A 16,031-nucleotide genomic window follows, 5' to 3' on the forward strand; every position below is an offset into this window, starting at 1 on the left:
GGATCAGAGGAAGGAGATAGCCCTTGCTCCCTGCTTGTATGAGTCTTCTGGGACCTGGGGCTGAGTGAGTGTGTGTGTGTGTGTGTTATATGTCTGCATTTATATGTCATGGGTTAAATGGAAGATATTGTCTTCTACAAATGAAATACTACTTCATCTGCTGTAAATAGTAAAGACTACACTCAGCTTAACTAATTTTACTTTTTAGGTCTCACTTCATTTCAAGAGAAAAGAGTTGACTTTCTGATAATACTATTTTTAAAATCACTTGCTTATTTATTTACTTAATTCAGCTGTCCACACAAGGAGATGCCAGCCAAGTGATTGGACCCCTTACAGAAGGACAGAGAAGGAATGTGGCTGTAGTGAATTCACTGTACAGGCTACACCAATCAGTGCTGAAGGTAAGTTTTTAGCGATACTTAACTTCTTGCCATTAATTTTGATTACGTTCTTTGCTTTTTCTTAGACTTAGTCAGCCTTGCATTGATGAGAATTCATACAAATACATTTTCAAGATTATTTGAAACATAGAAACAGCATAGAACAAAGTTTGTGATTTGTGTGTAAATGAGGCTTGTGTTATAACTAGTGAATACTGTTTGGTGGATTAGCATAGGTCTGCTTTTCATCTTACATTTTTTGCCTTGTCTGTGTATTATGTATCATTTTACCTGTGACGTGGTAAATTAGGAAACTGTCAAAGAACTGGATAGAATATAGATTTTTCTCTTGAATTTAGGTGACTAAACTATCAACTGAGTTTGCTGTGATAATTAATAAAAAAACAGTTTGGTTTTCAGTGACATAGAACAATATTTAGAATGGAACAAATGTTCCAAAACCCTCCTACGCAAAAAGGCTAAGGGGCTAGGACCTGCGAGATGGGAGAGGCCAAGAGTTTGGGCTGCAGACCAAACCTGAATACCGCAATTGAACAGCCTCTTAGCTCTAGCCCCACGGGTGTCTAATTGCAGTGTAGACATACCCAATAAAGTTTACTGACACAGTGCTGACTATGGTTACACAGTCAGTATAAACCAGAACAAACTGCATTCACCATTGTATCTGCTCAACGTGATAAAATCTTGGTCTGAATAGACACATGATCATGAATGCCTGACTGCGGACGCTGACTTGAGAAAAAAAAAATAATAAAAAGGTTCAAAAAGCATATAAAACCTGTATGGGTTTTGCAAACAGGTGTAGATTAACTCTGATGTAATGAATCTAGCGTGCTTTGGTATTGGAGCGAGATCTGATGTGATTCATTCTTAACTGTGAATTTAATAGTCAATACACTATTTTAAATTAGATAAATATAACATAATGTTAACTGTAAGGAGATTGGTAGGATGTTTCCAGGTTTGATTCTTGACATCTAGTCCGAATGGTACTGTAGCTGGGATTTGAGCAATTATTTAAAGTGGAAGATTTTAACTTACAAGGAATTCCTGCTATTATTTACAGCTGCACAGTTCTCCATAAATCCCACACACATCAGTAGGAGAACAGACCACTTACCTTTTATCATGTTGTGCGTCTCTTACGTCAAGCTATAAATCTTGGAAATTAGAGATTTCAAAATGAATATTTGGCATAAGAAAAAATTAAAGGTCTATCCAGATGTTGTTGAACTGATGGAAATCGGATTTTTGGCTTCAGTGGGAACTGATTTCAGAGTAACAGCCGTGTTAGTCTGTATTCGCAAAAAGAAAAGGAGTACTTGTGGCACCTTAGAGACTAACCAATTTATTTGAGCATGAGCTTTTGTGAGCTACAGCTCACTTCCTCGGATGCATACCGTGGAAACTGCAGAAGACATTATATACACACAGAGACCATGAAACAATACCTCCTCCCACCCCACTATCCTGCTGGTAATAGCTTATCTAAAGTGATCATCAAGTTGGGCCATTTCCAGCACAAATCCAGGTTTTCTCACCCTCCGCCCCACCCCCCACAAACTCACTCTCCTGCTGGTAATAGCCCATCCAAAGTGACCACTCTCTTCACAATGTGTATGATAATCAAGGTGGGCCATTTCCTGCATAAATCCAGGTTCTCTCACTCCCTCACCCCCCTCCAAAAACCACACACACAAACTCACTCTCCTGTTGGTAATAGCTTATCCAAAATGACCACTCTCCCTACAATGTGCATGATAATCAAGGGGGGCCATTTCCAGCACAAATCCAGGTTTTCTTACCCCCCCACCCCCATACACACACAAACTCACTCTCCTGCTGGTAATAGCTTATCTAAAGTGATCATCAAGTTGGGCCATTTCCAGCACAAATCCAGGTTTTCTCACCCTCCGCCCCCCCACAAACAAACTCACTCTCCTGCTGGTAATAGCCCATCCAAAGTGACCACTCTCTTCACAATGTGTATGATAATCAAGGTGGGCCATTTCCTGCACAAATCCAGGTTCTCTGACCCCTTCACCCCCCTCCAAAAACCACACACATGCCTCCAGCTTTCACCCTGACCACACCACACGATCCATCGTCTATAGCCAAGCTCTGCGATACAACCGCATTTGCTCCAACCCCTCAGACAGAGACAAACACCTACAAGATCTCTGTCAAGCTTTCTTACAACTACAATACCCACTGCGGAAGTGAAGAAACAGATTGATAGAGCCAGAAGAGTTCCCAGAAGTCACCTACTACAGGACAGGCCTAACAAAGAAAATAACAGAACGCCACTAGCCGTCACCTTCAGCCCCCAACTAAAACCCCTCCAACGCATTATTAAGGATCTACAACCTATCCTGAAGGATGACCCAACACTCTCACAAATCTTGGGAGACAGGCCAGTCTTGGGAGACAGCACAAATCCAGGTTTTCTCCCCAACCCCCTCCTCAGACGTTCTTGTTAAACCCTGGATTTGTGCTGGAAATGGCCCACCTTGATTATCATACACATTGTAAGGAGAGTGATCACTTTAGATAAGCTATTACCAGCAGGAGAGTGGGGTGAGGGGGGAAAGAAAACCTTTTGTAGTGGTAAACACCCATTTTTTCATGGTTTGTGTGTATAAAAAGATCTTCTGTACTTTCCACAGTATGCATCTGATGAAGTGAGCTGTAGCTCACGAAAGCTTATACTCAAATAAATTGGTTAGTCTCTAAGGTGCCACAAGTACTCCTTTTCTGATTTCATATTGTTGAATTTTCTAACTTTTAAAATCTTGTCCATCTATAACACAGTTGTTCATTATTTATAAATATGGCAAACTTTTGTTTCAGTAATGGGAATAGCTAAATATGTTTTCAGTCCAAACAAAATTCTGGGGTCATTAATCATTCACTGAGCTTTAACTAGTTTAACAGTTATTTACATATTTCAGGTAGTTTCCAGCCAGAGTTCATTCCCAGCAGCTGCTGAACAAACTATAGCTACAGCCTTAAAGGTAATTGAATGTCAACATGCTATAAAGTTATATCAAAAGTTTGTTGTATTTGCCATACTTACAATGGGCACTGTAACTTACTTAACTTGTGAGTTTTGTCTTGTTCTGGCATTTTTTTGTCAACATGGACCTTACTTTCTGGCCAAAATATTCATTCATTTCAAATTCTCTGTAATTTGTACTTCCTCTAACTATTTGCGGATGAAGAAGCTATTTAGATTTAAGTAGTATTTGTATTTGAGAGTTCTGATATTCTGATGATGCTTGGAGCCCATACATCCGCTTTGACAATAAATGTATTTCCCTTCAATCTTCACACAACAAGCACTGGATCCTCTACTCCCTCTTTCCTCACCAGTTTGGTGCTTTTATCTCTCAGGGTGATTAGTACATCTGGGTTTCTGTGGATGATGGCTGTTTGGACCCATCCCTGTCTTGAGTGATGATGACAAGTAGAGGACAGGAGGCATGCCTACAGCAGGAGTGGATAATAGGCTTATGTGTGTGCATCAAAATGTGTATCTTTATATACAAGGGATGTCAAAGTGCACCGCCACTATGAAATAAACTAGTAATAGTAAAGTGGCCTTTATTTCTCTACCTTACTGAAATGGTTGAACAAATTAAATGTTGTAAGACTTCCATTTTCCTTTCCTTTAAATGTTTGCGGTTTGGAATAAAAGGGCACTGGTAACATAAAGGAGACAAATGTCTGTAATAAATAATTTATCCTAAATCAATATATTTTGGTGGTGTCAGTGTTTGTACTTTTTGTTCATTATTGATTTTGTCCTCTCACTTCATTTTAGACAATCCATGATCTCATGGGTAGTGCTGTGCAACCCTTACTGAACTCAGTAGGAGACTCAGTGGAGGCCATTATCATCACTATGCATCAGGAAGATTTTTCTGGGTAATCAGCCACTATCTTCATAATATGGCATTGTCTTGGTAAACTATATTGTATATGCATAATACCACAGTGACCTTTGCAACAGGATCACTTGTCTGGGAGCTCATAATACTTGATTGTCTTTTTGCACAGAAGGCAGCAACATGGCTGGCCATTGAACTGAGTGACCAAAATTATATCACTCTTGCCTTTGTCCTTTTTCTTTTTTGGCTATCTTAAAGTAAAATTGGTCAAAAAATTTTCATTTTTTTAAGTAAGAGGAGCTTTATTAAAAACCAATGTTTTTGTGAACAGTTTTGTTTTTCAGAATAAACTTTGTGGCTTTTTTATCTAAAACGTTCATAACCATTTCAGAGTTTATAATGTAGATAAAAATGTCTATCAAAATTTGTTTACTGAAGAATGGATTTTTGGTAACTAAAATATTCTGATAACTGTTTTCAATAACATTTTCTGTAAGGTTTTAGATTAAAATTTCCATGAAAAAATTAAGTGAAATTTTTTGAAAAAAACAGTAATCAGAGGTCAGTTTTGAGCCTTATAAAATGAAAACAGCTGCAAAATTTCAAAAATTTTCACATTTTCATTTTTTGACCAGTTGTATTACAAAGTGTATAAGTAAAGTAAGCAGTCATGGAATAAGAGGGAAGGTCCTCTCATGGATCGTAACTGGTTAAAAGGCAGGAAACAAAGGGTAGGAATAAATGGTCAGTTTTTACAATGGAGAAAGGTAAATGGCGGTTTCCCCGAGTTATCTGAACCGGAACCAGTGCTGTTCAACATATTCATAAATGATCTGGAAAATGGAGTAAACAGTGAGGTGATGAAGTTTGCAGATGATACAAAATTATTCAAGATAGTTAAGTTCAAAGCAGACTATGAAGAGTTACAAAAGGATCTCACAAAACTGGGTGACTGGGCAACAAATGACAGATGAAATTCAGTGTTGATAAATGCAAAGTAAAGCTTATTGGAAAACATAATCCCAAATATACATACGAAATGATGGGGTCTAAATTAGCTGTTACCACTCAAGAAAGATCCTGGAGTCATTATGGATAATTCTCTGAAAACATCTGCTCAATATGCAGCAGCAGTCAAAAAACCTAACAAAGTTTGGAACTAATAAGAATGGAATAGATAATAAGACAGTAAATATCATAATGCCACTGTGTAAATCCATGGTACACCCACACCTTGAATACTGCATGCAGTTCTGGTCGTCCTGTCTCAAAAAAGTTATGTTAGAAATGGAAAAGTACAGAGAAGGGCAACAAAAATGATCAAGGGTGTGGAACCGCTTCTTTATGAGGAGAGATGAAAAGAGATGACTATGGGGGGATATGATAGATTTCTGTAAAACGATGAATAGTGTGGAGAAATGAATATAAAGTGCTGTTTACTCCTTCACTCCATTCACATACCACAAGTCACCTAATGAAATGAATAGGTAGCAAGTTTAAAACAAACAAAAGGAAGTACTTCTTCACACACACTACACAGTCAATCTATGGAACTCATTGTCAGGGGATGTTGTGAAGGCCAAAATTATAACTGGATTAAAAAAAAAAATTAGACAAATTCCTGGAGGATAGGTCCATCTACAGTTGTTTGCCAAGATGGTCAGAATTGCAACCCCATGCTCTGGGTAACCTTTGATTGTCAGATGCTGGAACTGGGCGACAGAGGATAGATGACTTGAAGGTTTCCCTGTTCTGTTCATTCCCTTTGAACCATCTGGCACTGGCCACTGTCGGCACTGGGCTGGATGGGCCATTGGTCTGACCCAGTATGGCCGTTCTTATGAGGAGGTTGATTTTCAACAGACTCTCCTGGTTTGGAAAGCCCTTCACCAGGAGAGACATAGCTAGATTTGAGACCTGCTGTGAGAGCCTGGTCCTGGTGGGTATGTGCACTCTGACACCATTTATCTTAGAGTGAGAGGCTCCACAGACACAAGTGATGGCAAGCCATAGTGGGTGCTATTTGCTTCCCCTGCACATCTTGCTACAGTTCATCCATTCCCCTTTCTTTAAAAAAAAAAAAAAAAAGTCTGTTGCAAACAATATCTTTTCAAAGGTGTTTTTCCCTTTTGCAACCTTTCCTGCTGATGGCACTTGCGCACACTCTCCGGTTCGATCTTTTGATTCAGACTGTGGACTAAAACCTGCAAGACGTTATGTGTCCTCAACTCCCACTGACGTCTGGGAGGGCCTTGGCTATAATTCAAAGAGAGAGAGTGCGATTCCTGGTTACCATGTCCTATATCTTGCAGTACTCTGTTTCTTCACTGATTAGAAGAGAGTGCCTATAATCCTGGGTGTGGGACTTGAACAATCTAAGAGACTAATTCTGTGCAGAGATTGGTCTTGGGACAGGCTGCACTAGTAACCTTGTGATATGTAGCCTGATATTATGTGATCTTTTATTAGAATATTATACAAACTGCTGGGACACTTAAATTTGGGGGCTGGATTTAGAGCTTTAAAGCTTACAGGTTGATGGAGGGTCTGCAAGCTGGATAGGAGGGGGTGATTTCCTCTATTTTATGATGTCAGCAGTGGTAGATCAAGAGATATTTTAGACTGCAGTTCCAGAGGGATCGACACACTCCTTTGTTCCAAGCGGACATAGGATGTTGTAATTCATGCCACCAAAGGAAAATTACTACATGGGATAAGAAGAAAATTAAAAAGAAACGAATACTTTGTAGTTGTATTATAAAAATGAATTTAGCATCTTACATTTTTGGCAGATCATTATCCAGCTCAGGAAAACCAGATGTCCCTTGTTCTCTGTACATGAAAGAACTACAGGGCTTCATAGCAAGAGTCATGAGCGACTACTTCAGACACTTCGAGTGTTTCGACTTTGTCTTTGACAACACAGAAGCCATTGCTCAGAGAGCAATTGAACTTTTTATTCGCAATGCCAGTCTACTGAGACCCCTTGGTGAAGGTGGGAAAATGCGACTTGCTGCTGACTTTGCACAGGTAAACTTAGCCAGGGCTGGCTTCCATTTTGTTTGTTTCCCTCTTTTAATGGAAACATGTAGATACTTGGTAAATATACACTTTTTCCCCCCATCGCAGTTGCCCATTGTCTTAGTTGGGTCTGCAAGATTTCATCCTGTGAGAAAGAGAATCTTGAGAAATTTATCCACTAAATAATCAATGAGGGCCCTTCTCATCATAAGGCAAACTCAGCAAAGCCCTATACCTTCCGGTCAAATTACTGGTGCATTGAAATTCGTCAGCATTTTGAAACTTTTTAATACTGAACAATAGTCTTCAGTGCTAGATCCATCATTTGCTACCACTCCCCCCATGCCACCTCCCTGTAAGATGGTTTTCCTTTCTTAATTGCTTTACCCACTGTGCCAGCACTGATCATGGTCGTGGACCGACCTACTTTGCAGTGTAGCATACAAATAAACATAAACAGAGTGTGAAAGGCCTGCCGGGTTGCTGTGAATACTGAAAGAATGACAATGTTGTCTGTGTTTCTGCTGGTGACATGGTCAATTTCCCTGTCTCATATTTTTTGCCTTAACTTGTATTGGACTGGTGAACTAAGCTCAATCAAGTAGATAATTCCAGTTTCCAGTGAGCTACTTCCTATTTTCAGATGAAAGCATCTTAATAGTAATATAGTGCAGAGTGAACCTGTTAGGGAACATAACACAAATATTCGGCACTTTGTTATCCTAATTCTAGGTCAGCTTCAGGGTATTGGTCCTTATTTTCAAGCTCTAAGGAGCAGCTTAGGATCCAAACATCTCAGAGACAGCCTCTGCCTCCAGCTTCATTCAACAGGGGCCTTGGCTGACATAGCTGAGGGTCAAACCCAAGAACGCTGGTGACAGAGCGTTCCATATAGAGCCCTTAGTTGTGGAATTGACTACTACTAGAGAACAGGTGGGACCCAGGTCTTGTGGTCTTCAGGGCTCACCCCTTCATCAAGCTAAACTGTGTAATGGCCTCAGCCACATGCTACTGAATAAACCACCTGGGTTCACCAGCTAGTTCATAGCATCATAATCCTTCAGCAAGGAAGTTAATGGGAGATTTTCCATTGACTTCAGTGGGAGCAGGAAAGGGGCCAGAATGACCTAAAATGTGGGGCAAGGAGGACAATTGATTCCTTCTCCTGCATAAATATTGATGTACTTCTTAAATTCAGTAAGTATTTATATCTAATGTTAGAGTATAGAGTGCCTTATAAATATATATTATTATTATTATTATTATTATTATGAAAATACCCCCTTCCTTTATCTTTCTAAATGCATCTTTTTTTATCAATCAGATTACAATAATACAGGTCTTATCTAAAAGGCAGTGGTATGTTCTTACCTCAGTGTGAGGGGGTTTACACACTGTCTCCCACTGTGTTATCTGTACTTCCTGAATGTGTAATGGAATGAGTTCTCTGATCTCTATGCTTTTGTGCTGCAGGAAAGATTTTAAACTAGACCTACAATTGCTTGGTTCTGAGTCCTTCCTCTTTTCCTGTCTAGCTGCTTTGTGTTCCCTTCCTCTCCTCTTAGCTCCCCCTTACCTCCTCTTCCTGTTTGCGTTGTACTTGTAACCAGAAATAGCTGGATGCTGGTCATAGGCTGGGCCTCTCCTGCTGCTGTCTTATTTGTTGTTCAGCTTTTCTCGTGGCAGCACTTCCAACCCAGCTAGCGAGGAGGCCTGGCAGGGGATATCTGATATACTGGGCCATAGAAAACTTTGTGTAAAAAGTAAAATGCTTGGTGCGATGATACTCTAGTATGGATCTTTCCTTTTTGTTAGCATTGCAAGCAGGGGGAAGATCAGCCCTACCACTTACTAGCAGTCAGTTCAAGTCCTCCAGTATATATATCACCGGTGAACTGAGAACCTCTATACAATCCCCACAATGCCATATACTTTGTTGCATTATAAAATAGTGTATTATAGATGCTCTCTGGCACTTTGGCTAATTGTGTGACAGACTGTCAGATATACTCCTGAGCACTATCAACATGAAATGTTCTGTAACTTGTGTGCTTCTGTACATCGTTTAACAGAACACTCAGGGTGCATCTTAATGTCTAAAAATGTTTGCAGTGCTGCAGGTTTACTGTCCTATATTGTACTACTTATTGGAATTCCTGTGTTTTAAAAGTGTGACAGCCTACAAAGGTTGAATGCGCCTGCAATTCATGCTGACTTAGAACTTTTATAGAAGATCCAAGAATGGGCCTACTGTTAAGTTAACTGCTGTTCATTTCTGGACCAACATATTTGGTAAAGGTGGAGTTTTTGAAAAAATAAAAATAATTTGCTACCATGGATGCACTGCTAAGCTTTCCTTTCACTTTTAGAGCTAGTTAAATTAGAAGTGGTTTTTCTGGAGTCAGTCGAGCCCTCTTAGGTGACATTTTCTTGACATTTATATTTCCAATCAGGTATCAGCTGGGCATTGGACAACCTTTTAACCTGCTCATTACTAAGAGTTTTGTTACTTAGTAACAAAACCAAGGTCTCTCGGGTTACAGTGACCTCCATGTATTTTAGACACTCTGAGATTAAAAATATGCGTTAGAATCATACATTGCCCTTTACATGACATGCAACTCTAAATGATTGATAGAGACAGTAAAGCAGAGAATGAAATTTAAACACTATACATTCTGGAATTTATTTAGAAGGAACAAGGATTCCTCAATATTTGGGCATAGACATTTGATAGGCTGCTGAGATAAGGTTCCTAAACTCATTGCTGTGTAAGAGACCAGACCCTTCCAAAATACATGCAACCCTGCAAATGCATCATACAGCAAGGGTTCTCAAACTGGGGGTCGGGACCCCTCAGGAGGTCGCAAGGTTATGACCTGGGGAGTTGCGAGCTGTAAGCCTCCACCCCAAACCCTGCTTAACTTCCAGCATTTATAATAGTATTAAATATATAAAAAAGTGTTTTTAATTTATAAGGGGGGGTCACACTCGGAGGCTTGCTGTGTGAAAGGGGTCACCAGTACAAAAGTTTGAGAACCACTGCCATACAGCATAACTGTGCATCTTAGCACATTGTAAACAGTAACTTTAAATCATAATATAGCTGTTATAGCTAAACAAGGTGTATCTATAAGCAGCTGTAGAAAGAAAGGTTGGTGCGACTGCTGTTGGTAGGACAGAAAGATGTTTCCTCCTACCAGCCAATCCCAGCACCTGAAAAAAGCCTTTCTTCAATGGCTGAAACGAGTGTTGATGCCATCCAGACAATTCACAGGCCCTACTCCAGCACCAGTTGTTGTGGCCGACAGCAGTCTTTATTTAAAATATAAAAACTGGACATACTGTGAATACAAGAATGAACATTCCAGCAGAAATATGCTCACACACCCCTCATTGAAGAATCTAATGCAGTCTAACAAATTAAAAAATCAAATTAAAAAGCAGTCTTTTACTCCTCTGAATTTAACTAAATACATCAAGGTACAGTACAAACCCTGTAACGCTGGAGATCTAGAGAATCTGAGTTTGTTGTTTATGTGTATTTTTAACAAATAAGTTTCACTCTATTCCCACTTTGCATGACTCAATTCTAGAGTCTACTGTAGACTTCCAAGCTTACAAAGAAATATTTCTTTGGCAACTAGTGCTTCACGATGCAGCCATCTGCTGCCTTTAAAGTTTGTCTAGTTCTGGCAATAGAAATAATTAGAATGAATGAAGATTGACATTTAAGGGACAGAGTATTCTAAAGTAAATTATGTTCTTTCAAATACTTAAGACCAAAAAATATGAATTTAGGGACATTCCTAAAGCTTGTATAATATAGAGAATTGAAATTTGTTTTAATGAATTTAAATATTTGGTTTTGCTGTAGGAAACAAAAGTTCAACTAAAATCTTGCCACATTATATCCACTTTGGGGGGAAAAGTGTGTTAGGAAAAGGCGGAATATGATGTCACCTTTGTTTGGTTCCCTTCTTTGTCATCAGGAGCAGTTTGCTCCATATATCTTGATTTTCAAAGGTCCAAACAGCAGTTGGGTGCCTAGGGTGGAATTGTCTAAAGTACCTAAGGGTGCTCTCATTGAAAGGCAGATGTTTCCTCCTACCACCAGCCAGTCCCAGCAGCTAGAAAAACGTGCGGGGGAAATCTCACCCAAACCCTGTTAACTTTCAGTGAGAGTTAAATGTCTAACTGGCATTTGGACCTTTGAAAATCTCCCTGTTATTACTACTTTACTCTATCAGAACTGCCGTGCTTGCTTTTATCATTTTCACTATGGAGAAATGAACCTGTCTGAAAGCATGAGTACAGTTTACCATGCCTGCTTTGTTCTCTCATGCTCACAGTAACCAAGAATCCTGCATGTACAATTAAATGTTCTTTATGAACTCTCTTTGTCAACATGTGATCTGATAGTTCTGTTTCAGATATCATTACATGATTAGAAATAATAAGAATATTAAAGGTCTTGTTATAAATGTCTTGCCACCAGTGAAACCAGTTCATTAATGTTCTTTAAATGGTAAGATGTTATAAAAATAGTTTCTGGTTGTTTGCATTATACTGCTCTGGATACTCAGTTTTAGCTTTGCCCCTTTGAACCTTGTATTATATGGAGTCACTTGTATTTCAGTGACTCCATATAATGTTTTTTCAGTTTACTAATAGAAACGTGTTTTCAACTTCTGTTTTATTAAACTCTAAAATCTGAAAGTTCATTTGTTCTTTTTGGCTTATACATCTTCACCATTAATCAAGATTCTGCAGCTGAAACTCAAGTTCTCTGTCCTCTGTGAACCATGTACCCACCAGAACAGAGACTAGCTCACTCTCCAAAGGTAGTAAGAATTTCACAGTGCTAAGAATTGTTTAAAAAAAAAATCTTATTTTTGTTACTGAAGGCAGCAGAGATCACTCAGAGCAGATTGTTAAGAAGTTGTCACTTTTACAGAGACATTCTTTTGACTATGACCACACTTCAATGTGTGTTAGTGACAATAGTTCCCAGCGGTCATCTCCTAATTCATGTAGGCTTGTGCCCAAGTCTTTTGTGGGGATGTGTGTTTTCAGTCATAAATCCTTTAACAAGCCCTTTCACCAGAGGGAGAATCAGCCACTTTTGTGGGGGAGCCCTGGACCGGTTTCCAATAATAAGACCCCATCAATAGGGTCACCAACGTCTGTCTATTATCCCCTTTCTTCCCAATCTTAGCCCAGATTGTTGGATATGGGGAGAACTTTACTGCACCAGTGAACCCACCGGTAAAGATTAAACATATTGAGATAAACAACGCACCAAACTCATTGGCAAAGTTCATTGTATCTCTCACGTAATTGCTCTGCAAACCAGAAAGTCTGTAGCCAACATAATCACTTCCTGCTGTATGATGGTTGTGGTGTTGAAAAGAAGAGAGCAAAAAAAGCCCTGGCCCAGTCAATCTGCCGTGTGGAGAAAATTTCTTCCTGACGCCAAACGTGGCAATTATTGATATGCTGATGACCCATCCCATGACCTCTACTTATTGTTAGATGCAGAGCTTTGCATCTGGGGACATTCTGATTTAAGTAAAAGTCTTTTTATTGTACAGATGGAGTTAGCAGTGGCCCCACTCTGCAGGCGAGTGTCTGATCTAGGAAAGTCTTATAGGCTGTTGAGGTCATTCAGGTGAGTTACAATCACAGTATCTCTAGCAATTGGTAATGTGGTCAAATAATATTATTAAATTAATTTCCTACTTGTTGCTTGTGATTCTAATTAAAAACCTTCTGGCAACTTCACATGCAAATTAGCAACAAATTAGTGTTTTTCCTTTTAATTTTTATTCATACTGTAACTACAATTTGGTGAATTTTGTCATGCTAATGTCAGCTAAATTGTACCTTCTTGGATTGTATTTGATGTTAGTTCTTATGATAATGAACTGTATAGTTAGACCGAGGGTTTTCATAGAAATATAAAACTTGCATTCCAATGTTGGGAGATTGTTTAATTAAAATAATACGCTTCTTGTACAAATGATCACCTGCCAAATTCTGCATTACAAAGCAATGATGCAAAGTGGCAAAAAAAAAATGAGATGCACAGGCAGAAATAATTCTCTCTCTAAAAGGCCTAGCACAGTATTGGCACTCTATAAATAATAATAATATTCTAAGATGTATCTTTTTCCTTTCTTTCATGATTATATTGTGTAACTTGTGCTTTTTCCAGACCACTGCTGTTCCAGACTAGTGAGCATATTGCCAATAGTCCAGCTGTGGGAGATATTATTCCATTCAGCATTATTCTTCAGTTCTTATTTACAAGATCACCACCTGAATTAAAATCACCATTTCAGGTAACCCGGTCAAGCCATCTTCCTTTTTGAAATATTCCATTAATAGATTCACTCTGCCACACATCAGTGCCTCCTCTCTAATTAGCTTTTGTTTGAACCCACATTCAGGATACAGTTTATTGTTTCTGTTTTTATTAGTTTGTGGCGAAGGTGCTCAGGTCACTTGTTTTATATTTTCGTTAGTTTGTAGAAGTAAAAAAAACCAAAAAACCAATCATCCTGCAGATAAGATATACTGAAGTGGGCTCACAAATTTTTTTTATTCTCCCAGATGAATGTATGAGTTTTCCTGGTGTTCATTTGAAAGCTGACAATTCATAACTTCAAATATGCCCGTGAAAAGGGGTTTATTGTTTTCTTTTATGTTGTTAAATTCTTCCAGTGTATTGTTCAGTGGAGATGGAGTAAAAACTCCCTCTAAGAATTCTAAGTGAATCTACATCTTTGTGTCATCTAAAATTTCTTAGATGAGAGCCAGTTTATTTTTATTGCTGATTAGCAGTTGTGATAGTGATGAACAGCTTCATTTGACTTTAATTTAGTTTACCTTTGTGTCTGACAATTGTGCATATTTCTTTGACATTATAGCAAATATCTTCTATCTACTAGTGTTTAATGGGTCCATATTTCTGTGTATCAGAGAGCAGAGTGGTCCATTGCCCGTTATTCCCAATGGCTTGATGACCATCCATCTGAAAAGGACAGACTTGTTCTCATAAGGTAAAAACAATTATTCTCCTGTTTGAATGTATTACTGTGAAGCAGTATTTTAGCTGAAAAAACAGGATTGCTCTTGTGAAGTAAGATGTGAGCTATAGGGGCTTTATTCCAAAGAGTGTCATTTTCTGCCCATCTTTAGAGGTGAGCTGCAAAGGGTTTCCCCCAAAAAATCCACCCCAAAACACTCCTTAGTTAAATTTTAAAAGAAGGAAAATGCACACAAAGTGGTTTAGGAATGTAGTAATCACTACATTTTCACAAAATTACCTCCTTAATATCCTGAGAAATCTAGGTTCCAGCCTTCCTGCTTCCGGTGCTAGAAGCAAGTGACATCACAGCCATAAACAAAGGGAATTAAAATAGGTGTTCAGAACGGAAAACTTTTGTTTATGATAGTTGTGGTATCATTCATTCTTTTAGAGAAATCAAGAAGTCAGCAGCGGTTATGGACTTTTTCCTGATTTAGAATCTTAGAAAAGAGTTTTGCAGTTTTTTTCAAAACCTGCAGTTGACCTTTAAGAAATGTAATAGAGAAATTCAACAGTGGTGCAAAGCTAAGGAGCTACATATTTGTGATTATTCTATAAACTTGCTTCTACTTATTGATCATCACTTGATCAATTATCAGTTATCCAACATGCTAACAAAATCTACAAGTCATAAGTCCTGTGTCCTCTCCCTAACTTGTTTTCACCTATTATTATAGACTATATAATTGACTATATGGGGAAGCAGTGAAACTGATTCTGTACAAAATGCTGTCCAAAAAGTGCACAAAGAAAACATATTGGAAAAACAGAGAAGAGTATTTTTCAGTCTCCGACCTTTTTCGGTTCCAATAATCTTAAAAGTTACGTGCAGCAATGGTAGTTAAAACACATTCAGACAAACTGTACCTTTCAAGTGATGGGTCTCTTGTAGCAGGTATTTTCAGAACTCTAATAGTACTTGGAAATAACTCTTTCTTGACAAGACCATGCAAACAATTGACCATGTGACCTTCGTAGTACCTAAGCCTTGGGTCCTTTTGGAACACTGAAGTCATCATAAAATGCTACACAGAGGCAAAGGTTAACATTTGATTTGTTTACATTGAATATGACATGCTTACAAAGGCCTGACAGTGGCACTGCAGCCTGTGATCTGGAGGATGGGAGGGGAAGTGCTGCAGTTTGAGGCCCTGCAGAACTTCAAATGCAGGTAGAATCCCTCATGGGGATTCAAGGGATGCATTGTGGAGTGGCAGGTCTGTTGAGCTGGCTCTTTGTGCTACACCACCTCTACTGCTTCGATGTGAAGGGATAGTGGGGCTATGGCCGTGCCTTTCCCTGCCTCCTTTTGGGAGTTTCATACTGCTGTTGGTGCTAGCCAGGACAATGCTCCCACCCCTGCACTAGGGTGCCTAGCCCTTGCAGGAAATCCTCTTGCAGGGAGGCTCACAATCTAGCCCAATCTGATTAGGAAGCAACATTGTGACTGTGTACTTATGTGTGTGTACATTCCGATCGTCTGCTGAAATTATAATAGCTGGCATTTACATTTCAGCCAGCAATATTTTTGTTGAAAAGAAATACTTATCTATCTGTCCTTTTAAACAGAAATTAAAATATACAGTCAATAGAAGTCTGCTGTAAATATTTATACTGTAAATA

General features: G+C 38.9%; 1 protein-coding gene across 3 annotated transcripts in view; it reads left to right on the plus strand.

The window, feature by feature from the left end:
• The window catches only part of COG5 (component of oligomeric golgi complex 5), a 307,484-nt gene that overhangs the window by 274,788 nt on the left and 16,665 nt on the right, over positions 1 to 16,031 (plus strand). For 2 of the 3 annotated variants that reach the window (XM_073328456.1, XM_073328458.1), the window contains 7 exons: positions 294 to 404; positions 3,356 to 3,418; positions 4,228 to 4,331; positions 7,087 to 7,324; positions 12,910 to 12,986; positions 13,533 to 13,659; positions 14,300 to 14,379. In XM_073328456.1, the coding sequence (XP_073184557.1) occupies positions 294 to 404; positions 3,356 to 3,418; positions 4,228 to 4,331; positions 7,087 to 7,324; positions 12,910 to 12,986; positions 13,533 to 13,659; positions 14,300 to 14,379 (800 nt within the window). The remainder of the gene's footprint in view (positions 1 to 293; positions 405 to 3,355; positions 3,419 to 4,227; positions 4,332 to 7,086; positions 7,325 to 12,909; positions 12,987 to 13,532; positions 13,660 to 14,299; positions 14,380 to 16,031) is intronic. The other variant, XM_073328457.1, reaches the window with a different exon arrangement.

Source organism: Lepidochelys kempii, chromosome 1 (assembly GCF_965140285.1).
Source record: "Lepidochelys kempii isolate rLepKem1 chromosome 1, rLepKem1.hap1, whole genome shotgun sequence".
Lineage (NCBI taxonomy): Eukaryota > Metazoa > Chordata > Testudines > Cheloniidae > Lepidochelys > Lepidochelys kempii.